At 32.5% G+C, this 25992-nt stretch overlaps 2 protein-coding genes across 3 annotated transcripts; both read left to right on the top strand.

Annotated features, from left to right (window-relative positions):
- The first annotated feature begins 5928 nt into the window (after nt 1-5928).
- On the top strand, nt 5929-16253 carry LOC128171981 (multiple epidermal growth factor-like domains protein 10). 2 transcript variants are annotated; one of them, XM_052837759.1, is made up of 11 exons: nt 5929-6008; nt 6626-6850; nt 8426-8668; nt 11340-11477; nt 11741-12493; nt 12861-13001; nt 13301-13441; nt 13578-13703; nt 14024-14152; nt 14465-14567; nt 14791-16253. In XM_052837759.1, the coding sequence occupies exons 1-11, from the start codon at nt 5951-5953 to the stop codon at nt 14936-14938; spliced, it is 2205 nt and encodes a 734-aa protein (XP_052693719.1). In that variant the 5' UTR covers nt 5929-5950; the 3' UTR covers nt 14939-16253. The 2 variants fall into 2 exon arrangements, with proteins under 2 accessions (XP_052693719.1, XP_052693718.1); XM_052837758.1 differs by having other exon boundaries at nt 14462-14567.
- Nucleotides 16254-19442: 3189 nt separating this feature from the next.
- Nucleotides 19443-25750, top strand: LOC128171985 (multiple epidermal growth factor-like domains protein 10). Its single transcript, XM_052837763.1, has 11 exons — nt 19443-19500; nt 19702-19926; nt 20330-20572; nt 21764-21901; nt 22439-22681; nt 23082-23222; nt 23504-23644; nt 24335-24460; nt 24783-24911; nt 25166-25271; nt 25510-25750. The coding sequence occupies exons 1-11, from the start codon at nt 19443-19445 to the stop codon at nt 25652-25654; spliced, it is 1695 nt and encodes a 564-aa protein (XP_052693723.1). The 3' UTR covers nt 25655-25750.
- The last annotated feature ends 242 nt before the right edge of the window (nt 25751-25992 follow it).

The following is a 25992-nucleotide window of genomic DNA, read 5'->3' as shown; positions in this document are numbered from 1 at the left end:
GAAACAACATTAAATGTTTCAAATTTATATCTCAACACCCCTCAACTGAATTAATTATTTACTTTTTCATTCTACGTCAATCAACTGTCTAAGCCTACGCAATGATTAACTATGACGTCACGTGGCGTAAGAACACACAGTGGAATATCAAAAATTTATCCCATGAGTGATATCCACCGTATATTGGGATAAACATGTGATAAAAGTAACAAAACAATCAGTTTGGTCCATTTTTGAGTAGGGCCAATGGAATATATCTAGGATGCCTACGTTCTCTCAAAAAAGAGCCACTAAACAAGCTCTTTAAAATGATGTCAAATTGAATATACTTGTAAGTATCGTGATAACTTCCCCCATCAATGGCATCAATCAATATAGACTATATGTCTAGAAATTGTTTATTTTTCCACAATATTTCCTTCAAAGCCGTAAAGTACGGGAAAAAATATCATCAAATCACTTATGACGTCATAATGGATAAAACACACTCGGAGTCATTTAGGCCCACGAGATCTTTACTTGAAATTGACCTAATATTATGACAAATTCCAAGAGTAAGACGTACAGTAGTTTAAGACGTATCATAGTCCCTTGGACAGATTCGTGGACATATTACCTGCAAGGCTGAAACTGTTAAATGATGATGGGCTGATCGACCTGAGCTGTTCGCGGGCGTTGTCTTTTCGGTGGTTCTGTAACCTAAAATGACCCCGTGAGCGAATCAAGGAAGACAACTCTATTGTTTACATGTATTTAAAAAACAGACCAAAATTAGTTTTAGCCGGTTATTCCTTTTACACAACAAAAATCTTCCACAGTATCAAATAAATCAAATGAAGGATTAACCTATTATCTTCAACGCGTTGCAAATAGTATACGTCTCTGAGCAGGATGATATTGTGATAGGATAATATTTAGCATTAGTCACATGTCAAGCACATGTTTTCTATAGATTAAGCAAAACGTAACGATAAATATGATTGGTTGTATTCGTTTAACTATCATTCGGAAAGTGTCTGTGTTATTCATAATGATGTGGCGAAAAGCTAGTTCGAGTTATAAATACATATAGTCGTTCTGATTGGTTAAAAGAAACACACCCCTGGAACGCGGTGTATTTGCCTTTGTCCGGCAGTTGACGTGGAATCTTCTCTAAGGTTCGAGTTAGCTCACTTCCCCGGGTAGATGGGCGAGCCCCAGTCTCCACTTCCCGTCTCGGACATTGCCTCGCTAAGTATTTTGTTTATTGTCCCGTAAATTTCCATTGTGCAGCATGCTAGGCGTTTAGTCCGTGCTAAGTGGGTTGGCATTAGTTTTGGGTTACTTTGACTTCCAATTAACTTTAAGACAGGCTTACATTTACGTTGTAACTTGGAAAGGATGGTGATAATGGGAAGTTTGTATAACTGTATATTTGTGTATATAACATTTGTTCATTAATAAATCTATGGATCCATAACAAGTGTTAAATTTTCATTTACATGTAGCTGGAAGTTAGCCGGTGTGGTTTTGAAATATACGTAAATATTTGATAGAGTGATTGAGCGTTGATATTAATTTCTAGAACATTTTCATTGTTACGGAGAATTGGATTTAGACTAAGAAAACTGACGGATTTGAGACTTACTTATCTTTAGCGACTAGAGACCTAATTAAGAATATCATGGGATTCTTGGTTTAAATAAAAGTAATAACCACTATATGATTACATTGGTGCCGCGACGTTACAATAACCACTATACGATTACAGTATCGTTTGCTTCTCTGGAAAAGACAACCCTTTATCCAATTAAAATTCTTTCCATCGGATCTCAAAGTCTTCGGACAGACGTTTCCTTCAGCTGAAGATGCTTTCAAGACAACCCTTTATCAAATTCAAGTTCTTTCCATCGGATCTCAAAGTCTTCGGACAGACGTTTCCTTGAGCTGAAGATGCTTTCCAGCATGTGAAATCAATTAGGTTAGGAGACCTTGGCAGCACGGAGGCAGTCCGCAAATCAGAAACCGTCCTGGACGCCAAGCGCTTTAAAATCTGATGCGTTGATTTCGTCTAAAGTTACCGTGATGAGTGAAATTCTGGAAGCAACCCTAAGTCAGGATCCAGCAACAGCTCCAGGACATCAACGAGGAAAAATAAGAACTAAGCTATAGTAAGCTTTATCAGTATACTTCATTTAATGTAATAGACAAGCTTAACTCATTTTAACTGCAGGGGGTGAATTACTGCAGAAAAACGTCTAAAATTGTATGCCTGGATAAATGATAGTAATATTGAAGTCATATTTATTCAAGAAACACACTATACTGAAAATAACATTGTAAATTATGATGCATGATGGGTATATCTGTACACAATTTTTCAGATTCCCCTTTTAGCAGGGGCGATTCAATTTTATTTAGTGAAAAACTTGTCATGTAATATTACTAATACTCATAAAACAAATGATGGTAGAAAACTTATAGTAAATATAGAGTTTTAAAAAAATTATTACAAATGTAAATATATATGCACCAAACGATGTACACACTTAACAATAGATGTGTTTTTTAAAAGAAAACTTTAGACTGGATCAAAAAATGTGCTCAAAGTTTTGAGATTATTTTGATATGCGGAGACTTATTCTTTAAATGTTTTTACATTTTCACCATAGGACAAAGATTTATCACCCCATTGGTATCAATTAAATTTACTTCAATTATATTAAATAAGTTCAACGATAAAAGATTATTCATTAAGGATTGTTTTGCTAATAAATATTTTTTACACACTAAAAATGTTTGATGTATAATCCCATTGGGTTTGCTATTCCAGCACATATTTCAACGTTGTTTAACAGCCTTCAACATTGAAATGACGTTGAAATGTGGATGATTATGAAATTGAATGGATTGAAATTCCGACATTGAATGAACGTTGAAATTTGACGTTGTTTCAACATTGATTTAATGCCCTCTGACGTTTATCTAAAGTATAAAGGTTGAATTCTAGTTGAAAGTTTGTCCTTTAACTCTTCGTAAAGTTATGCTATAGGTTCTAACCTATATGGCTAAAGTAAGTTAAATCATTATACAACATATCAAATTATTTCAAATACAACAAGTCCCCAAATGTAAGATAATACTCAGTTTATTTATTTAGTGATTTAATTTCCCCACAATAGTTCCTAATTAGTCAATATTGTATTGTTTATTGGTCAACAGCTGTACAGCTCATAGATATATACAATTAATATACACATGTTATAATGCATATACTGGTCACTTGAAAAAAGGCAAGTTTATACATGAAGTTTTCTGATTACAAAAACATTTTTAATATATTTACCTAAATAACACAAATCCTTTAACATTTTTTATTGACAATAATAGAATTAATTTAAAGAGAGAGGGTTTAATATAATACAACTTACAACAAGGAATTTTTCTCTTAAGTTACAGTAATTGGGACATTTCAATATAAAATGATATTCATCTTCTTTATCTAAAGTACATAGAGGACATAAACGTCTTTGTATAAGGAGCAACAAGTTCACCATAACACACATGATACACATTTCAAAAGTTGGTTCGAATCACAAGAGTCATCAGTTCTTCTGAACAATATTTCATTGCATAACGTTCCTTCCGTCTCTTCCATCGAGTTTTTTTTTTAGAAAACAATAATGGACCAAACACTGAGCCCTGAGTAACACCTGCATTTAAGAATCGAATAGAAGAAAGTTAGTTTTTAATACAAAAAACTTCTGTGTTCTCAAAAACCATTCAAGATTTGGCCGGGAGATTACATATGCTTTAGGTTGAATAACACAGCAGTAATTACACTCATCAGTACTTTTCTAAAAGTCATCAATATGTTTCTAAAAGTTGGTAAACAGTTGAATGTACAGACAAAAAACCAGCTTGGCTCTAGGATCATGAAACAATCTTAAACTTAATTAAAACATTGCACACTTTCTTAATCTCTCCTAATTGAAAATACCGACACAATTGATTAACTATTAATAGTGTCTTGATATAAAGTTGTTAATTACAAATTTCAATCGCCATATTGTGATAAACAATCATTTTATGACCGACTGAAATTTTGACTGTCTGAAATTGCTTCATGATCCTGATATTTATAGTATATGTTGTTGGAGTATAAAAAGTTGTATGGATGTGTAGACAAGGTTCTCTCAAAACTTTTACTACTACAGCTCAGCAGTGAAACTGGTCTGTCTTAAACAATGAAATTACATGTGCCAATGTCCAGTAGTCAGGATAGTGATTTGTTTGCATAAGGGATTTAAAATTGTTTCTTGGCAGGATCTAGGTATTTTGTGACTTAAACTGTCAGAGCCTACTGCTTTATTAACAGGTATTACAGATAAAATGTCGAATTCATGTTCAACTTCATGTTTTACTCTAAAAAAGAACAAAGACTGTTTTTTCTGTAACCCTTCCAAAACTTAAAATCTTTCCCAAGGACATCTGCGAAAACATGAACCATGCAGCGTAAGCTAAAACTGTTTTGCAACGCGTTGCAGATAAAAGCAGACAAGCAACATTTTAAAACGACAGGAAAATCAATCAAAAGCAGATAATCTATCTTATGAACAAACCAAGAGAGAATAAAATAGGCAATACACAACATACACTTGACACATACATGTATTTGTACCTCTTGAATAGGGATTACTTGAACTTTGATTTCAAAAATTGGTTATGGAATGTCGTCAGAAACACACACATGTCTTTCGTCTGATCTTGGTGCTGTACAGAGAGTTATGAAACACATTGGAAAAAGGCCCTATGAGACGACAGTCATACAAGGATCATAACGGCTGCTCTATCATGTTCGATATGAGAAAAGTGGGAAGGATTTAAACTGCAATTACTTTAGCCACGAAATGAAATTCATGCAGATCGAAGCCAAGACAAATTATATAACTCTTATCTAGAGGTATTGAGTATGTCATGTGGCGTTAAATGATTTGATAATATTAATGACAGAGTTTCATAGTAAAATAAATATAAAAACGGGAAAGACGAGAAAAAAAGCCACTCGAGAATATAATTTCAAACACGAATCAAAAAGAATATTTCCGTTGGGAATTTGAAACTCAACGCCACTGGCATTCTGCAGGTAATGGCTGATAAGTTAAGGGAAGATAAATGTATTTTTTCACATTATTACATAACTATACACACAGACAAGCTGGGTGAATTATTTTTTTTTCCATATTCCTCAATGATAGCTAACGTATTTTATCTATAACATACAAAAGAGAATTTACTTAATCTTTAGAATTTTGAAAATATATCGAATATGTAAAGAAGAAAAAAACAAAAAGAGAAGGGAATGATTTATAATTAGAACTATGTGCGTTAAGACATAATTCTTTTGCATCATAGTAGGCATAAATGTAATTAAGCTGCATTTTTACCGCGAGAGTTTTTTTTTCAGCTTTATAACCTTTGCTTGATCTGTGTTTTATGTTTTTAATTTGATTAGTTTTCTAAAAGGTATTTGTATATGTATAAAAATAATAAGACCAGACGCCATTGTTTTCTTATACTATATTATCATTTACCTCTATCAAATGTCGTTTCCTGCTAATTAATTTATATAAATCCGGTAATTCTGACAAGGCATGTGAATTTCTAATATAAAAATAAAAATTTTTACTCATTGTGTGTAACAGTTATATTTTTAGACGTACGTTCAGTGTAATTCTGTGTAATGTTTTTTTTTTTGCATTCTAAACTCGATAATTGAAAATGTATGTTAGCATGATGCAATAATGGAAGTGTCCCTAAAAACGGTACATTACAAGACATTTAAAAAAAATAGAAACCGATTAACCATATTTGATTCTTATCTCAAGAACGATCCGACATTTATCTGATAAGGACCTCCTGAATTTTCCTGGTACACGATAACCTGTGTGTTAAAAGACAAATCAGAGCAATGATGTGTACTTACTTACTAATCTATATAGGAGGATTAGCTTTAACATTGTCCTACGGTATGTATTATTTTCTGTTGTATTATTTATACCTCATCAAAGTTCATATAGGTGTTGTTTTGAGATCAATATCTATCGATCTATCGATCTGTCGTTCTATCTATCTATCTATCTATCTATCGATCGATCGATCGATCGATCGATCGATCGATCGATCGATCGATCTATCTATCTATCTATCTATCTATCTATCTATCTATCTATCTATCTATCTATCTATCTATCTATCTATCTATCTATCTATCTATCTATCCATCCATCCATCCATCCATCCATCCATCCATCCATCCATCCATCCATCCATCCATCCATCCATCCATCCATCCATCTATCTATCTATCTATCTATCTATCTATCTATCTATCTATCTACTGTAAATTTCTTATTTTACACGAATACTTAATTTCGCGATTCCACTGTTCTGTATCAAATCGCAAGAATATATAATCGCAATCACCAATGTTTTGCAATAATTAACAAAAATTCAAAACTGTATGAAAAATATAAGCGAGATTTTAAAATCTGCGAGGGTTGCCTCTCGCGATTCTACGCGGAAATTAATTCCTCGCGTTTAAATAGGAATCTAAAGTATCTATCTTTATGTATTTTTTTTTCAGATGATTTATCCTTCAATAAAGTCGCCACTCAATCCCAATCACTTTCTCACGAGGGACAAGATTATTCTGCACACAATGCAGTTGATGGAAACACAGAAACTTGTATGAGGACACGTGATATAGGGAAAACCTCTGACTACAAGACTGTGTGGTGGAAAGTGGATCTTGGTGACGTGTACAGCATTTACAGTGTTTCCATTTTGTTTAAAAATTACGACAATTCAGGTATGTTATTGTTGATACAGCGTTAAACACAATGCGTTTGTCACTCTGAAGCTGATGCAAAGTATTTCTTTCTTAAGGCCTCTAAACTAAAGTCTTGAGGAGGAACATTTTCTTTTTGCAAGTTAAAAGAAAACGTTAAAACGTTACCCAGAAATTCTTTAATACTTTATAAAAGTATTGTTTATGGCAATTAATTAAATCGATTTGCTTTGAATATGATAATACATGTACATAAAAAATATGAATGAATGTTCCAAAGACAGTCAAAAATATATCTACCACCTCCTCCCTCCCCCCCTCCCCCCGATTTTTTTGATGACATTTTGGTAGTCTTTCATGGACACGTTTTTTAGTGTTGGTGCACTCAATATTTCGACACATTTTCTTATTAACTGCTTGCTTCTACAATGTTATTGGCTCCTGTAAGTGGTTTAGATTTAAAGGGGCATGATCATGATTTTGGTCAAAAAATAATTTTGCGAGTTTAAAGTGTACAATGTTTAGGTAAAGCATTTTAATAAGGCAACCAAAATTTGAGTTGAGTTATAAGCGAGTTACAGAGCTTACAGTTCTTTACTATATAAACAAAGCTTTTGTTTACATTTTGAACGTTGAAGTATAAATTCCAGTTTTTTAGACCTAAAATGGATGTGTTAAATGTTAGTAACTTGTTATGAATGCTTGAAATGAATTTATTAAGAGATGATAAACAAATTAGCTTGGAAAAACATTTTTTTAAACTTGTTTATTGAACGTACGTAAACAAAAACAGGGCACGAGCCTTGTTTACATGACAAAGAACTGTGAGCCCTGTATCTTGATTATAACTCAAGGACTGACTCTCAGATTTCATTTGATTATAAGAGGTGCATAGTAAAGCATTGCAAATAAAACATTACCCCCCCCCCCCCCCCCAGAAAAATAGATACTGAGAAAAATCATGACCATGTCCCTTTAATGTAGTTGTATGTCATCTATTTTTAAGTTCCAATAAAAACTTTGTTTTAATTATATGGAGGATAATTTTCTTAGACATTTATATGTTCAAACCTCCAGACATTAAAACATATGCTAGTATGTCAGAACAGGTTGTGCCATTTATTTTGAAGAACAATAAATTTTCTGCCTAGATTTGATGATTTTACTATGAGTCTTTTTAGATGTATTTTACTATTATTAGTTAGTTCTATTAAAAAGTCACAATATGTAGCTTTGATATTATGTTCGTAAACGTTTAATAACTAAAAGGTTTAATCTTAATATTTACATTTCTTCATAATCCATCTGTTAATATCTCGTTCAATACTTTCAAAATCTGTTGGCTATATATATATCATCACAATTCATGCCTGTATTGCTAAATTGGGAATGCTGAAAACGGTTTCTATGGCATATTTTACTCATATTAATGAAGAGTGAATTATGTTTTGTTTTTAATTGTTACATATTTAGATTTTGTTTACACACAGTTAAACTTCTTAAACTTCTAGGTAATGATATTTCTATCTGTTTGGACTTTGCTTGAAAAATTTTGGCATTAATGTTAATGAAAAATATTTGAAGTTTTGCTTTTAGAGCATCGACAACAAGGTCGTTTTGCGGGATTCTCTATTTATGTATCAAACAATGGTGATATACAAGGTTCAACGCTGTGTTACAAAGACGGACCACAGTTACCGCCCCTGAACTTTACAACAACCTGCCTAAAATACGGACGATACGTCATCTTCTACAACGAAAGGCTCGACGGAGTGAGTTATCCAACAGATTATGAAGTAACAAGTGCTTTCACTGAATTGTGTGAAGTCATTGTACAAGGTATTGTTTACAAAGTTTATGCTATTCATAACAGTCACCACCGTCAATAATTGACCAATTGCAATCCTTTTAAAGATGACATTTTCTTAGAATGAAAAATAATAATGAAAATAAAACCATCTATTGTATGCTACAGACCTTTGATTGTAGTGTTATTTTTCACATTCAAAAAAGTAGGTCAATGATCTACCTTTTGATTCAATGATCATTTAATATTATCTTATGGAATATGGAAATTCCATTTAAATTTTACACTATAATAAAGATTTTCTTAATTCTGAAAATATCGCAAACTAGTAAACGCTTTGAAAAATGCAATGCAGCTTATGAATAGCAGTGGCACTGATAAAAATGCATTAAGTTTTCAGTAATAACTGAAAAATACCACCCAGTCTAAATGTTCTCAATCAGTTTTCAAATCCCAACCCATTTTGATTGAAGTTAAAAAAAATACCAAAAAAATTGTAAGACTAAAAACCTTAGTCTGCTGACTAAAATTCCTTAAATACTCTCCAAACTGAACTTTTATGCTGCAGCCACATTGACTTCTGACGTCTTCGAGAGAGACTGATTCTGATTGAAATTGAGTTTAACATTTTCTATCACAATGGCCGGTCTGGTCAAAAGTTGATGTGGCTGCAGAATAAAAGTTCAGTTTGGAGTTAATTTAAGGAATTTTATCGAAATTTAAGGATGTAAGTACGTTTAATGTGAGATTTTAAAAGATAAGTGCGAATGTTTCTTGACTTGTTGCAATACTGCCGTTGTCAGAGGCAAAATCCCATCGTGAGCCCTGGACCGGTAAATGTCCGAGTAAAAATAAACTGGCGACTTCGAGAGAATAATGACGTATATCTCCGTTATTTTAAAACCCATCAACTTGAAACTCGGCATGAGTGTATCTTAGACATTACATATTGCAAGTGTTATAAAAATAATTTATTTATAAGGCTTTTGAAGCGAGCTGGTAGTTTTTTTTATCTGGGTCAGAGTTCGACCCCTTTCTTTATTTATGGTTACATTGAAATTAATGTTAAAACGGGCTTGGCCCCTGTGACATGTATATCAAATATTACGTTTTATAATACGTTAATATTTATTTTATAAATACGTTTTGTGCTAAGAATAACTTTTAATGATGACATTGAACTTTATTACAATCCGAATTTAATAGCTCAAACCTTGAGTAAACAACATACTTACGTCTGTCTTTAGTAAAGTTTTGACTATTTTCAAAATCTTTATTATTTTTAGAATGTTTTTGTCATGGCATCTTTAAGCTTAACTGAGTTTTTCGTTATGATTTAAACCAATTAGATACATAGTGAATGGTGTTCTGTATAAACTAATAATACTCACACCTTCCAGTTTGGGTATATTGTTGTTACCCTGGTCCGTCTGTCCGTCCATCCGTCCGTCATGTTTTACTTTCTCAAACTGATCCTACATCTTATAAACTGATCTTTTGGAATTTGATTTTTGGTGTCATATTGCTTTGGTTAAAAAATTCTCTGGTAGTCCTAAAAGTCAATCGTTAGGTAAAATATTTTTATTTACAAAAAACTTGTTCCTTGAACTCCTCATACATTTTAAACAGAAGATTAATCGTCTTTAGGAATATATTTTAGGTTTTCCTATTGAGGCGCAATAAAGTTTAGGAAATTTTAATTTCGTCCTGGGCGTCATTTAGTGACTGAAATGACTTTTTTTTTTACAAAACGTCTGGTTTCAAAGCATCAACATTTTTTTGCAATGGCCTTATGTTCTACTACAATATGATTGGGGTGTCACTGTCATGTTGATGTTTAATCAGGTTGCAGAATTTGTTTTTATCACGTCTACTGCACAATAAAAGTTTACTCTGGTCAACAACATACAGTACCAATCAGACCCAACCTAACACCGGGTTTACTTTTTGGATTTACTTGGGGTTTACTCTGGGTTTACTTTTTGATAAAGTGGGTCCACTCGAGGTTTACTTTGGGTTTACTCAGGAGTTGCTTTTGAGGTCAACTGTACGCACTGAAGTGTGAAGCAGACCCGTATTTTATTTTACCATCTTACTGCCTGTAATTCATGTCCCTTGTATATACCGAATACACATGTAGCGTCTGCTTTAAGGGCTATACCTCTGATCGGGGTTTACTCTCTGGTCCACTCTGGTTTATTTTGGGTTTACTTTGGGTTTTCTCTGGGTCCACTCTAGTAAACCCGGGGTTAACCACGATTAAACCCAGAAAGTAAACCCAGGGTTTAGTTCGAGTTTCTTTCTCTTAGGTTGGGTCTGATCGGTACTGTATGAATTATTGATGGAACAGACACGATATTTCATGCACTTTCGCGTTTGAATATAGAGATCTAGTGCCTGAAACTTTGCCGGAAAACTCTTTTGTGAGATAGAATAGATATGATTTAACTATTATTCTTATTTTCAAAAGTATATATAAAAAAGTTTCATTTAATCTTAAAATGATAATTCTATTCAAATGAGTGATGACGCTTCCTTTTTCTTATACGCCGTTATCAAATTCTACGTGTGCTATTGAACATTGAACGTCAAAGATTTTCAATGCACAACATACGCAGAAATGTAAACCGATCGAATGCGTAATGAGCATTGGTACTTTTTGATATACTAGTTTTTATAATGGCTTTTTTTATTATTATTAAGGCTGTCAGAATGCTACTGTGTATGGCAGTGACTGTGACATACCATGCCCTTCCAACTGTAAGGACAACATGTGTCACATACAACTTGGACACTGTTTTGCATGTCCACCTGGATGGACAGGAAGCTCTTGTAATATAAGTATGTCACTTCTATAATATAAGTTTCAATAATAAACTTCATTTATTAAACGTGGGTGAATATTTCCCTGTATACAGTAGTTCGAGATAACTGCAACCCCCTCCAAAAAAAAGGCTTTCAAAACATTTTGACCATTACAATTCATTTAATTTCATTTAAAGAAAAGGATCGGGGTGTGTTGTTCATTATTAAAAGAATGTGGCACAAAGATTGATAATTTTTACATTAAAAAAGATTAAGTAATTGTGGCTTTTCATTGAAAGCATGTATGGAAGGATGGTACGGGAGAAACTGTAGTCAACAGTGTGTAGGACATTGTAGAAGTGGGACAGCTTGTAATCACGTGACTGGTCTATGTGACGTAGGATGTGAAGATGGGTGGTATGGTATACACTGCAGTCAGCTGTGTGAAGGACATTGTAGAGGTGGGGCAACTTGTAATCAAAGAACTGGCGAGTGTGATCAAGGATGTAAAAATGGATGGTACAATGCGTATTGTAGTCAACCGTGTGAATGGCAATGTAAAGTTGGTACAACCTGTAATCACATGACAGGTCATTGTGACGGAGGATGTGAAGATGGTTGGTTTGGTATACATTGTACTCAGCCGTGTGTAGGATATTGTAGAGGTGGGGCAACTTGTAATCACATAAATGGTCATTGTGAGGTAGGGTGTGAAGACGGATGGTACGGCATCAGGTGCAATCAATCGTGTGAATGGCAGTGTAAATTGCACACAATCTGTAGTCAGGTAACAGGTCATTGCGACGAAGGATGTGAAGATGGGTGGTATGGTATACACTGCAGTCAGGCGTGTAATGGACATTGTAGAGGTGGGGTAACTTGTAATCACGTAACTAGTCAATGTGACGTAGGCTGTGCAGACGGATGGTACGGCGTAAACTGTACCGAACAATGTGAAGGACATTGCAGAGATAACATAGTCTGTAATGACAGAACTGGTCAGTGTGACGGAGGCTGTGATGCTGGATGGACAGGTTATTTTTGTAACAAAGGTGAGTTTGAATCTGAAATGAAATTAATTTTTTTTAGTTTTCTTTGTACGTATGTTTGAATTCTAATTGGAAATAACCTGAAATATGGTACACATTATTTGTATGTTGAACTTGATTCAATTATTTTTACTAAATGCAATAAACACAAATACATTTAACAGCAGTTTAAAAACCGTAAAAAACCGTAAATCTATTTACGGGCTAATTGCTCCTGAGAAAAGGAAAGATTTATGTAAAGTTAAAAGAAAGTTCATGATTGTCTTTGAAATAAGAATAAGACTGTATTCATAATAGAAATACAACCAATGGTTATTTTACACAATTAGTTTGCAAAAGTATAATATGTTACAGTAAATGTCTATCATAGAGTGTGAAGTGGGGATGTATGGTTTTGACTGTGTCAACAACTGTAGTGGACACTGTTTGAATGACTCTCCCTGTAACAAACAGACGGGCCATTGCGAGAGGGGATGTAAGGTTGGATACATAAACAGTGACTGTGCAACAAGTAAGCTACCGAAACGCTGTAGGCGTTTTAGTTTTGATATATACACGGTACATTTATAAGAATTTTTCATTTAACCTTAACTAAATAGTTTTTTAAGGTTAAAATACATTGCATTGTAGGGGCCTTCTTTATCAAAGCAAATACTTTTGTGACTCTCTATATTAGTGTTACTATTTACGTAATGTATTTTGTACTGTTTCGCCTCATCAAACTCATTGTATCACACTTAATTTTTTTTTACACCAATGCCAGTAACAAAATTAGTTGTTACTTATAACTTTTGATTTTTTTATACCCAGAGTGTCCTTCTGGATATTTTGGAATTGAATGCAAAGAACGGTGTTTTGGATATTGCACAGACAATCAAACTTGTGATCACGTTAGTGGACTGTGCCTTAATGGGTGTCATGATGGATATATTGGAAAATACTGTAACAACTGTATGTAAAACATTGAAAATAACTTGTTAGTGATCACAGTATCTGCAAATATTTTATCTCATATCATCATTAACGTTAACACTTGTTTCAGTATGTTTTGTTTGCACAACGTAACATTTATCTTTGAATACCGCAGCTTGTCAAGAGGGATATTATGGCAAAAATTGTGCAATGGTTTGCCATCCTAACTGCACGACGTGTCGAAACACAGACGGATTTTGCACTTGTGGCGCAGGTTGGATAGGTCCTAATTGCTCTTTAGGTATGAAAATTAAAATCAGATAATGGTGAATAAGATATTAAAGATAAAGACCCATTTGATATGCTACAAAAAATAGTAAAGTGATCTGGTAGACCTTTATACAATTTGTCATTTTTATGTCACTGGGTTAATCAGATGTGTGATGGCCAGTCAACATAATGTGTCCAGGAAGATCAGTGGTTAGAGCGCTGGCACGATATTCAACGCCTGCTGGTTCGAATTCCGCTTTCGTGTTGACTTTTCACCACCTGTTACACAAATATCATTGAAAATTCTTCAGTATATTAGGAATGTGTTTTATACAAAATAATTCTTTACAGAATGTGTTTGGTCCTATGGGGGTCATTGTCAATATCCGTGCAGTAGACACTGTATAAACCAGACATGTGATAGATTCAATGGAAGCTGTTTGTTTGGTTATAGTGATGAATACATGTATTGTGAATCAGGTAAAACATTACAAATGAAGTGATTCATCAGAGAGTGGTCAGTTTATAGCGTTTTTAGTTATGCTAGTCATTCTTTAAGTTATTAAACTTAATTTTTTTAAAGCTTTTACATCGTGATATAATTCTTACCCTTCAACTTTATTATTTTTATTGAAACGAATAGATGTATTGACTGTATAATGATATCCTGTATGGGTTTTACGTTTAGCGATACAACAGTTATCGATTCAAATTTAAAAAATACATTTAAAAACACACAAAATAAATGGTTTGAATCTGGTGATAACATATACAATTTATATTTCACAGCAGATATTGAACAGTCTCCACCGACTCTAACAATATCGATTGCTGGGTTTACAGTATCACTAGCTATCAACATCATTGTCATCAGTGCGCTCAGGCTTCGGAGAAGGTAACACATTTATCATTTTGTCGGCTTTTGAATATAGAGCTATTAATATTAGATCTTTGATCCGCTCCAAATACATTCATTCTAGTAGTGATTTTTTTGGTGAACGGATCAAAGATTTAATTCAAATGAAATTGAAAGTAAAGTATCAGTTTAACAATTTTGCATCATTTATAGTACCTGTGTAAGTGATACCATTTTAAAAAATATATTAACAAAATTACAGGAAAAAATTGCCAAACCGGAAAAATATCCGAAGTTGTTTGCGGTCCACGTCGAATAGAAATCAGACAAACACCGAAGAAGAGGAACCTCATTACCAAGAGCTCAAGGAAAGAAAAAAAGAAAATTATCAGAATTTAACACCAGATTGACTAACCTTTCTAGTGTTATATATAAGATATTATTAATCAATAATGAATATGCTGCAACTATGTGGTTTAAGATAGAAAAAAAATATAAACCTAGTTTTTCATAAAAAAAAACAACATATTTTGTTTGTACATAAACAAAGACATTATTATCATTATTAGAATGTACGTTCGATTTAAAGAGATTGAAGTATCAACATATGCAAATAAAAATCATGTTAAAACCTAATGAATGAATGGATGTCCCTTATAGTTTAAGACAATGATTGGTTCCTGTTGTTGTATTGGCAAGATGCTAAAAGAAAATATAGCATAATGGACATGCTACATATTTAACTTAATGTTGAGGAAAGGAAATGTGTATTATATTAAAACTAAAAACTTAGCTTTGCTATAGAGAAGCCTAATATATAATTAGTGCTGTGGATTGATGTATACTGAATCAAATGTTTGCTTTTTAGAAAAAAAAAGTTTGCTGTTTAATGATACAATTCTTTAAAGTATTTTTGTGTCTTTTAGCTGTTTTTCCACACTGATAGTAATTCGTTTTTTTTGCATAATAACACTCAGTTTGATATGTTTGTATCAACGCGTTGCTGAATCATATACATGTAACTAACATCAAGCAATATGACTCAAACACACTTTAATAGAGGATTAATTTAAATCGAAGTTTTAATTTTTTTTAACCGAATTATTTAAGTCTTAAAGCAATTTGAGCTGTATTTTTTTTTAGATTTCTGTTTGGTGTAAAAACCTGCTAGTATGGTAAGTCTGCATAAAACTTAAACTTTTATGATAAATAAGGTTGGAAAAAATCATTAATTTTTGTCAGAGGAAGATATCTCTTCTATGGAACATAAAGCAAATCAATTTTTGTACAGGACGACAATAATTCAATTTCGCCCCAATAAAGGTTCCTAAACGGTCCTTTTCAGAAAAATTTGGCGAAAAGAAATTTAAAAACCATGATATTTTTGTCATTTTAGTAGAAAATTAGATTTTCGTTAACAAAATTCATGGAAGTTGCAGCTCATATTGCTTTAAACATACATAATATGAGCAAAGTAGCGCTGAATAGTTTGGATCAAAATCCTACTTAAGACTTGCTTCTATGTTTATGTAAGTGCTTTGTTTTATTGTATTTACTCGGTAAATGTTTTAAGCAGATATACAAAACAATCGTTAATAAATTAAGTAAAATGATCTTGACATTATCGTACTTCGGTTCGAAACAAGATGATTTTATTTCCAAATCAAAATATGTACATCTTAAATTTACTTCTGAATTTTTAAACAGATTTTCCGTAGACAAGTGCGCATTAACATACTAGTTTTATTGTACAACACATCTTTATTTCTTCATTCATGATTACTTCAGAGTCAAAGTCTCACAGGAGACAATTTGGCTGTTTCTCTTAGCTAATTTACTTATGTACATTAACAGTAATTAAGTGAATTTTACTAATTTTTAAAAATCAATTTATTAATAAGTCAAAGAAGAGAAATGTAAATATAAACAATAAAATGCTTTTTTGATGATTCATATGGGTTATGAAGGTAACGATCATTGCAGAAAAAAAATTACATAACATTTACATTACCTATAGATTGTTTATCTCATGTGCAATCAAACTGCATACAAGTGTATCCACAGGTGAATATGAAATTGCATTAAAATAATCGAACTAGAATAGCTATGGGCACTGTTCATTTAGGGAAACATTCTGTTAACAAATATGGATGACAGATTTTTTCCCAACGGATATAAACGAAAATTCATTTTTTAACTAAACAAAATAATTGATAACCACACTGGTATAAAGAAAATGCATGCCCTCTTGTTTAAGACACATTGAACGTACAACAAACATTGATAAAGGTCTGTTTGTGAACTAATAATAGCAGCAAAATATAAATCTCTTTTATCTAATTTCTGCTTTCGCTTTCAATAGTGTTGTAAATGATATTTGGCAATGGCACTTACGCGCGTTATGAAAATTTGTATGCACACACCGCTGCACTGCAGTTATAAGGCTATATCAACTTAATGCTTATATTTACATTTTTTAAATTCTTGCCTTGTTTGCAAATGTAATTATTAAGTCAAAATTTTATATTTCCGTTAAGGAAGATAAACGTATTTCTACCCACTCAAATATTGTTCACACTGGCAACTAAGTCAGGTAATTTTTTTCTATTCCGAAACGATAAATGACATATTTCATATAAAAATACTTATTTTTAGTTATTAGTTAAAATATATTATATATGTGGACAAAAAGTAAGATAATGGAATGAACAATTCAGAATATTTATTCGAAGCCAGAGCAATTGTCTTTAAGGAATAAAATTTTAAAAGTATATCCATTTAAGAAATGAACTCAAAGTCTGCCTGTGTTAGACGAGTATAACCAGGGTCGGGACAGTTTACGCTTTATAATCCGCGAAGGGGATTATAAAAAAGCGTAAATTGCTCCATCTCAGGTTATTCTGTATATCTTGGGTTCATTCCTTATAATTTCATTTTCTGTAATTTACTGTACAAATTGAGTGCGTTTTACATTTAAAATTATATTATTCTGTTCAAAATTCAAACGGATTAGTACGTTTTTGACGTTAGTACATTGTGACGCGGGCGGTACGTGTCTTGTGACATGCAAACCAGGTTACACAAATTTAACAAACCTTTCTTATCCCATCCGCATTACAACCAGAACTAAATCATTAAAATCTAATTTTTGGTATATGAAAGAATATAGAAATGTTAGGCACAATTTTACCGCTCGATATTTTTAAAACTCTGTTTCATTTGTTTGGTGTGTTTCTAGGTATGTGTAATTTGATATGTTGTATAAAAACCTTATAAGCATTTAAAAAAAGACAGACATTTGAGATTTTATAGTTAAAAGTTATTTCCTCAACCAGACGTCATTTCCTAAAAACTTTTAATTTAAGCAGAAAAGTTTGATAAGACATGTGGATTTCTAACAAGAACTAAATAGAACTAATTCATTAAATGTAAACATTTGATTTTAATCCATCAGGTGTATATGTAGAAATGTTTTACATTTTAAACTACTACGATAATTGATAATGTATGTGAGGAAGATGTGATACATGTAATTAAAGGAAGTGAACATGAAAAAATTATCAAGGGCTCAAATTTGTCTGTTTGATGTGTATAATGATATCTGAAAACCGTTTAGACAGATCTTTCCTCAGTAAAAAGATATACCACTTAGAATAACTAATTCTTGCAATCCATGAGCGCTGCCATATTGTTAAAATCATTACCTCCCTGCTGGGTTATCTCTAAGCATCTAAGAGAGGGCAGCACTGATGCTGCCGTCAGTGAGACACATTGCATTTTTACACACGTGTATTAACAGGGATAAAATGCCATCATCAAAATGTGAATGGAAACTTGAAAGGAATGTAAAGAGTTGTCATTTTAAACAGTGTTTATGGAGGAAGATTTTGGATCTCAGAATGATGCATTCCCACCAGCAGTTAATGTGACATGTAACTAAAATGGAATGTCCGTGGATCAGTGTTATTGTGACCTATTTTTTCTTGCACTCGGGAATTTCTTGTTTATGAGTTTGAACATTATGTGTGCTACATAAATGAGCACACAAGGTGCATTGCACAACATCCTGACTTTTAAAAAGAGTCTTAGTCCTGTTATTCTTCTGACAGCATAAACAGAACTGGCGTACATATCATCAAGATCTTATGTATAAAAAAAAACAAATCAGAAAAATTTCCAGGGCATTGAAATAAAAAGTAACGGTAAGAAACCCCACATGGAAAATGGAATTACAATTCTATATTAATTTAAATTGAAATCTAAAAACAGCATTTCATTTATGTAAACACTAACTGCCACATGCATCTCCGTATAAACATCTGGAATGTGATGGTCTTATATTTCACAAATTAATTTATCTATATTCATTTTTTGTACAAATCATAAATAGTTATCTGAGGTTCATTTATAGAAATGTACTAAATCCTTGTCTTCTCATGACAGTACACAAAATTTTTCTTCACATCAAGGCATAATTTTTCTCCTCAACTTTTATCAACTCTGTACATAAACACTGGCCTAGTTCCAACATTGACCCAGTCACCAGCAGCAATGTGGCTTATCTACGTCAGAGAACAGATGCATGCTGGGGAATAATGGATTACCTCCATAAACTTTTCACTGAGAGTGTTAAATTGATAAAATCTCTTGATAGAAATAAACAAACAGGTAACAGGCCTCATTTTTAAGTTTCAAAAGGCTTTTATAATTTATTAAGCAACAATTATTTTTTTCATGTTCACTTCCTTTAAAGTATCTCTATATACATTACTTAGATAAGAAATTCGTTCTTAAAAAAACCCGATAAACTAGACTTAATATTCACTGCAGGAAAGATCCGCCGTTTATTTGATCAGGGTTTTTTGAATCTTCCTAGTACGCGACAACCCGACTGTTAAATGACTTATCAGAATAATGATGTGTTCAGTCCTTCAAATCTATTTAGGAGGATTAACTTTAGTATTATCTTACGGTATGTATCGTTTTTCTATTGTAATATCAATTGTCTATCTATCTATCTATCTATCTATCTATCTATCTATCTATCTATCTATCTATCTATCTATCTATCTATCTATCTATCTATCTATCTATCTATCTATCTATCTATCCATCTATCTATCTATCTATCTATCTATCTATCTATCTATCTATCTATATTTATATCCTGCAGATGATCTATCCTTAAATAAAGATGCCACCCAATCACATACCTACACAGGCTCGAGTAGCATGTATAATGCACGCAATGCAGTTGATAGAAACCTTATTACGTGTATGAGGACAAATAACGTAGGACCAAATTCTCCGGAAAAGACTGTTTGGTGGAAAGTTGATCTTGGTTGGGTGTACAGTATTTATAGTGTGACCATTTTATTTAGAAACTACAACGGTCATGGTATGTTAATATTGAAATACTTTTTAACAGTGTAAGTTTTGCAGTTTCAATCGAAGCTAAAAATATTTCTTTCTTTCGCCTCATGCGTGTTACTTAAGTTCTCGCTTTAAGAATTAATATATTATATTCCAACCATTGATACTGTAACTTTTTTTAAATTTTCAAAACGTTGCATTTTTTAGTTTAGACGTTACCTAGTTATTCATATTTCCAAATCTTAGGATTTTGACAAAAACTTTGAACTGCAATATTATGTACTAAAACACATTTGATGTATCATTGCTTTTACACTGAAACGAATTCATGAAAGTATTCCGATATATGATATCAAAGTAATGTACATTTGTACGCATGTCAAAATTGGTTCTGTTATTGCATTACGTAGTTCAAATAATGCTTTTAGAGAGCCGACAACGAGGCCGTTTTGCAGGATTTTCTATCTTTGTATCAAACACTGGCGATAAACAAGGTGCTACGCTGTGCTATAAAGATGGACCACAGTTGCCTCCTCTGAACTTTACAACAACCTGCCCTGAATACGGACGATACGTCATATTTTACAACGAAAGGCTCGATGGAGTAATCTATCCAGATGGTTATCAACTAGCAAATGCCTACACCGAACTGTGTGAAGTCATTGTTGAATGTATTGTGTTGGTTACTATACATTTATAGCATGATTGTTACGGAATAGGAAGATTTATTCCCACAAAGAATATCATATTTCCTGATTTACATAATTATATGATTTTTCTGGGGGAATAAATCATCATATTTCCCCAACGTTCATGTAATAAATTGTTTATTATACCGAACGACAGTGGATAATATAAAATACATCGGTTTCTATTCGTTTTTCAATTCCAGTAGAGCAAAAACGTTAATGTTTTATCGGTTTCTTTCTATGACAATTTTCTGATTTAAAGAAGATTTAAAACGATTTTTTAAAAGAATAAATCATTTAATTACATCATATTACCATCCTCAAGATTTTTCATAAGCATGGAATGAAAAGTCGAGGGGTGTGGATATGACATAAATATGACCATGATAAGGAAATATGAAGTTTTATTGCCCTTGCACGTGATTGTCTGGAAACAATCAGATGTTGCATAATATAGAATAATAATTTTGAGGTATAATAAACATGAATATATATTACAGACATTTCTGCCACTAACTGACCAATTGGATTAAGTCTGTCTTTAGTCAACAACTGAACAATTTCAAAATCTTTGAAGATTTTTGGATATTTTCTTTATTTGTCTTAACATCTGAAAGGTAATAAGGGTTGAAACTTATAATTGAAATCAACTATATACAGTAATGATCAGATCCAACCTAACCCCAAAGGCAACCCCAAATAAACCCGGGTCTACTTTCTGGGTTTTCTGGGTCAACTATTCGCACTGACGTGTGGAGGAAACCTGTATTTTGTCTTACCATATTACTGCATGTAATTCCTGCCCCTTGTATATTCCGAATAAACATGTAGCATCTGCTTTCAGGGGTATTCTTCTGATCGGGAGTTACTCTCTGTGTCCACTCTGGGATTACTGTCGCTTTACTGTGGGTTTATTCTGGGCCCACTCGAGTAAACCCGGAGTAAACCCAGGGTTTAATTGGGATTTACTTTCTGTTAGGTGGAATCTGATCGATACTGTAATTTACTGTGTTTTGTGTTGACTAATATTTGTAAATTAAGTTTTAAAACCTTTATTCATCTTTTTTATGCTAGCAAGTAGATGCACCAAATAAATACTTTATGAATACTCTATTGAACATTGACACATTTTTATACATTCATAATGACCCATGTTTTTATTTATTTTAAAAGGCTGTCAGAATTCTATTGTGTATGGAAGTAACTGTGATAAACCATGCCCTATCAACTGTAAGGACAACATGTGTCACATACAACTTGGAAACTGTTTTGCGTGTAAACCTGGATGGACAGGAAACTCCTGTATTACAAGTATGTCAGTTCAATAATCTGAGCTTGATTTGATAATAAACTTTATTCCCTCATAAATTCAGTGCCGGGTACAGTTGACAGTTTGTTTTGTGTTTTATGGCATTTCATATTGAAATTCCGATTTTATTCCTGTTACTTGTTGTCGAAACGATTTATTTCCTGCCATATAAGAACATATTGATTTCTTCTTTTAAAAGCATCGTCTTTTTTTACTTTAATATTTAAAACAAATTCTTAAGAATGTAGAAATTTTATATTTACATTCATCTTATCGTCATGAACAAAAAGCAGAGAAATTATATTTCATTGTTCGGACTCATATCTTATCGTTTAAAGGCAAACAGACAAAAGAGAGATCGTATATTTCTAGATAACTACATTTTTACCGAAAAAAAAATTTCAAAAGGTTTTGACCAATTAAATTCAATACTATTTTAATCAAATTAAAAAGGTCTGGAGTGTGTTGCCTATTAAAAATGTGGCACAAAGATTTTTTTCCATTAAAAAGCTTTAATTAATGTTGCTTTTTATTAAAAGAATGTATGGAAGGATGGTACGGTAGCAACTGCAGTCAACTATGTGAAGGACATTGTAGAAGTGGGACTCCATGTAATCACGTGACTGGTCTATGTGATGTAGGGTGTGAAGATGGGTGGTATGGTATACATTGCAGTAAGCCATGTGAAGGACATTGTAGAGATAACATAATCTGTAATCACGTGACTGGTCAGTGTGACGGAGGCTGTGATGCCGGATGGACAGGCTATTTTTGTAACAAAGGTGAGTTTGGGTCTGAAATGAAAAGTTATTTTAGTTTTTTTGTAAATTTGTTTGAATTTTAATTGGAGATATATAATACATGTACAAGCGTAAATCTAAAAAAGTTGAAAAGTGGTAAGCATTATTTGTAGGTTGAAATTGGTTTAATTATTTTTACTTAAAGCAATAAACACTAATACATTGAACAGCAGTTTAAAAACCATAAAAACCGTAAAATTATTTGCGGGAGGATTTTTCCTGAGAAAAGGAAAGATTTAAGTAAATTTGTAATGAAGTTCATGATTGTTTTTGAATTATTGGACACGGATCTTTGTTTATAACAGGAATGCGAAAATGTGTTTTTTTTACACGGTCAATTAGTTTGCAAAAGTATAATATTAACAAATATTGTCTATTACAGAATGTGATGTCGGAGAATATGGTTTTGACTGTGTCAACACATGCAGTGGTCACTGTTTTGGAGATTCTCCCTGTAACAAACAGACTGGCCATTGCGAGAGGGGATGTAAGGTTGGATACATAAACAGTGACTGTGGTACAAGTAAGCGACTGAAACGCTGTAGGCGGTTTTATTTTGTCATATACATTGAACATGTATATTTCACGTAACCTTAAGAGTTGGTTTTGTGAGGTCAAAGTCTGAAGCAAATACTTATATTACTTTTGATAATAGTGTTACTACTAGTATAATCATTATGCGTTTTAGACTATTTCGCTTCATCAAAAATAATTGTATTATATTTAATTGTTTTAAACCAATGCATGCAGAACAATTACAAAATTGTGTATCACTTATGATTATAATTTTTTTTTAATCCTAAGAGTGTCCTTCTGGTAATTTTGGAATGGATTGCAAGAAATCGTGTCCTGGACATTGTTTAAACAACGAAACCTGTGATCACGTCAGCGGACTGTGTCTTAATGGGTGTCACGATGGATATATTGGAAAATACTGTAACATTTGTATGTAAAATATCCCACATTAACTTTCACAACATCTGCAAACATTAAATATTATTTAAACAATAAAATGCTTTCTTAGGGGATTCATTCAGGATATGAAGGTAGCGACATTGCAGAAAAAATACATAACCCGCGTTAGCAGGTTATGTTTTTTTTCCTGTAATGATTGCTACTTTCCTGACCTGCATGAATCATCAAAGATAGCATTTTATTTTTTATATTACCATCTTTCTTTTAACTTATTAATAAATTGATTATGAAAAGGAAGTAAAAATCACTAAATCACTGTTCATGTACGTAAGTACGTTAGCTAAAACAAACAGGAAAATCGTCTCCTGTGAGACTTTGAGTCTGACATCATCATAATTTTTTGTGCAGTCCGAGATTTTTCTTAGGTCGCTTTTGGCTTCGACCAATCGATAAACAGGCCGTGTCAATTTTAGTCCTGTCAATTTCTTGTCAGTTTCAGCTATTGTAGATTTCAACCAATCGATAAACGGTGCGTGTAGCTTTCAGTCCGGCTGTTTCTATAGAGCTATGCATTAGTTATAAGTGTCCGTAATAGAAATGGAAATATATCATTATGATATCGTTATTATATATAATGTATCATTATTATTATCGTTCCAGTATAAAATATTGTGTTTTGCTAAGTTCGCACACTGTAGCATTTTTCTATTAATATCCCAGCTTGTCAAGAAGGATATTATGGCAAAAATTGTTCAATGGTTTGCCATCCTAACTGCACAACGTGTCGAAACACAGACGGATTTTGCACTTGTGGCGCAGGTTGGATAGGTCCTAATTGCTCTTTAGGTATGCAAATTAACATTGGATAATTATGAATAAAATATTAAAACTAAAGATCCATCTGATATTTTACAGGCTAAAGTAAATGTAATTTTGTGGACCTTTATACAATTTGGTAATTTCTATTTCACTGGGTTTTTCCGGTGTGTGATGGTCAGTCAATATGTCGGGTCCCAGTAATTTAGTGGTAAGAGCGTTGTTTCGATACATAAGAGACACTGGCTTCGAATTCCAGTTGCGAGTTGACTTTCCGCCACCTGTTATTGAAACATCATTAAATATTCTTCTGCAATAAACAACGTGTTTTATACAAAACAATTCATTACAGAATGCGTTTGGTCCTATGGGGGTCATTGTCAATATCCGTGCAGTAGACACTGTATAAACCAAACATGTGACAGATTCAATGGAAGCTGTTTGCTTGGTTACAGTAGTGAATACATGTATTGTGAATCAGGTAAAACATACGAATTAATAACTCAATATATTAAAAAAACTGTCAACTTTTCTAACTTTATTAAATTTTTGTAAGAGTGCAGCCAATCTGTAATATTGGTTTTTGTTTAATTTGTGTAAGTCATTTTCTATTTTTTGTTATAATTCAAGGATCGTTTAAAGTTTTTTAATGAAATTTGATACCCTGTATTGAATGAATAATAATTTCTCTTTGCTAAAGTCACAATATGGTTTAAAACGATTAACATATAACAGTAGATAGTCAGCAGTTTCCAACGACTTTAACAATATCGATCGCTGGGTTTACAGTTTCACTAGTTATCAACATCATTGTCATCAGTGCGATAATGCTTCGTAGAAGGTACGCTATTTATCTTTTTATTTGCGGCCTTTGAATGTATGGCAATATTATTAAAATTTGATCTTTGATCCGCTTGAAAAAATCGCTATGTGAACCGATCATTTTGGAGCGGATCAAAGATTTTGTCTTAATTATTTTGAAAGTAATGTATAAGTTGTTTTTAAAAATTATTTTTTGCAAAATTTATAATACCTTTGTAAATGTTACTATTTTTATGAAATACTAGAGAAAATTACAGGAAAAAATCGTTCAACTGGAATAATATCCAGTATTGTTTGAGGACCACGTTTAAAACCGAAAAGAATAACACCGAAGAGGAGGAACCGCATTACCAAGAGCTCAAAGAAAGAAGGAATGAAAATAATTATCAGAATTTAACATAAATACTCTCTCTTTTGCTATGTACAAACCAATATTTTATTTGATCAATAAAATGCATCAAATATTTGGTTTTAGATGAAACAGGTATATCAAACCTGTCTTAAAACAACAAACTTTTTTGTACATATACAAAGACATTATTATCAATATTGAAATGTACCTTAGCAGGCACATAGCATCGTTTTTGATAGTGAGGGGGGGGGGCTGGCGAAGTATATCTATAACTTCAATTTCACTCCTAACTTTCTTATTTTCATATTATTTTTTTACATACTCCCAAAAAGTGAGGGGGCAACTTATTCAATTTTTTATATGCAAATTAAAAAAATTACTTGCTGCG

This window comes from Crassostrea angulata, chromosome 2, assembly GCF_025612915.1.
Source record: "Crassostrea angulata isolate pt1a10 chromosome 2, ASM2561291v2, whole genome shotgun sequence".
NCBI classification, from domain to species: Eukaryota; Metazoa; Mollusca; class Bivalvia; order Ostreida; family Ostreidae; genus Magallana; species Magallana angulata.
This window is presented reverse-complemented; position numbering and strand designations above follow the sequence as displayed.

Excerpts from the sequence above, each read along its gene's own strand:
- LOC128171981 (XM_052837758.1), top strand. The coding sequence starts at position 5,951 with ATGATGTGTACTTACTTACTAATCTATATAGGAGGATTAGCTTTAACA. Across the intron at positions 6,851-8,425 it reads TAAAAATTACGACAATTCAG|AGCATCGACAACAAGGTCGT; the intron begins GTATGTTATTGT and ends TTTTGCTTTTAG. Across the intron at positions 11,478-11,740 it reads AGGAAGCTCTTGTAATATAA|CATGTATGGAAGGATGGTAC; the intron begins GTATGTCACTTC and ends TTTCATTGAAAG.
- LOC128171985 (XM_052837763.1), top strand. The coding sequence starts at position 19,443 with ATGATGTGTTCAGTCCTTCAAATCTATTTAGGAGGATTAACTTTAGTA. Across the intron at positions 19,501-19,701 it reads AACTTTAGTATTATCTTACG|ATGATCTATCCTTAAATAAA; the intron begins GTATGTATCGTT and ends TATATCCTGCAG. Across the intron at positions 24,461-24,782 it reads AGGTCCTAATTGCTCTTTAG|AATGCGTTTGGTCCTATGGG; the intron begins GTATGCAAATTA and ends AATTCATTACAG.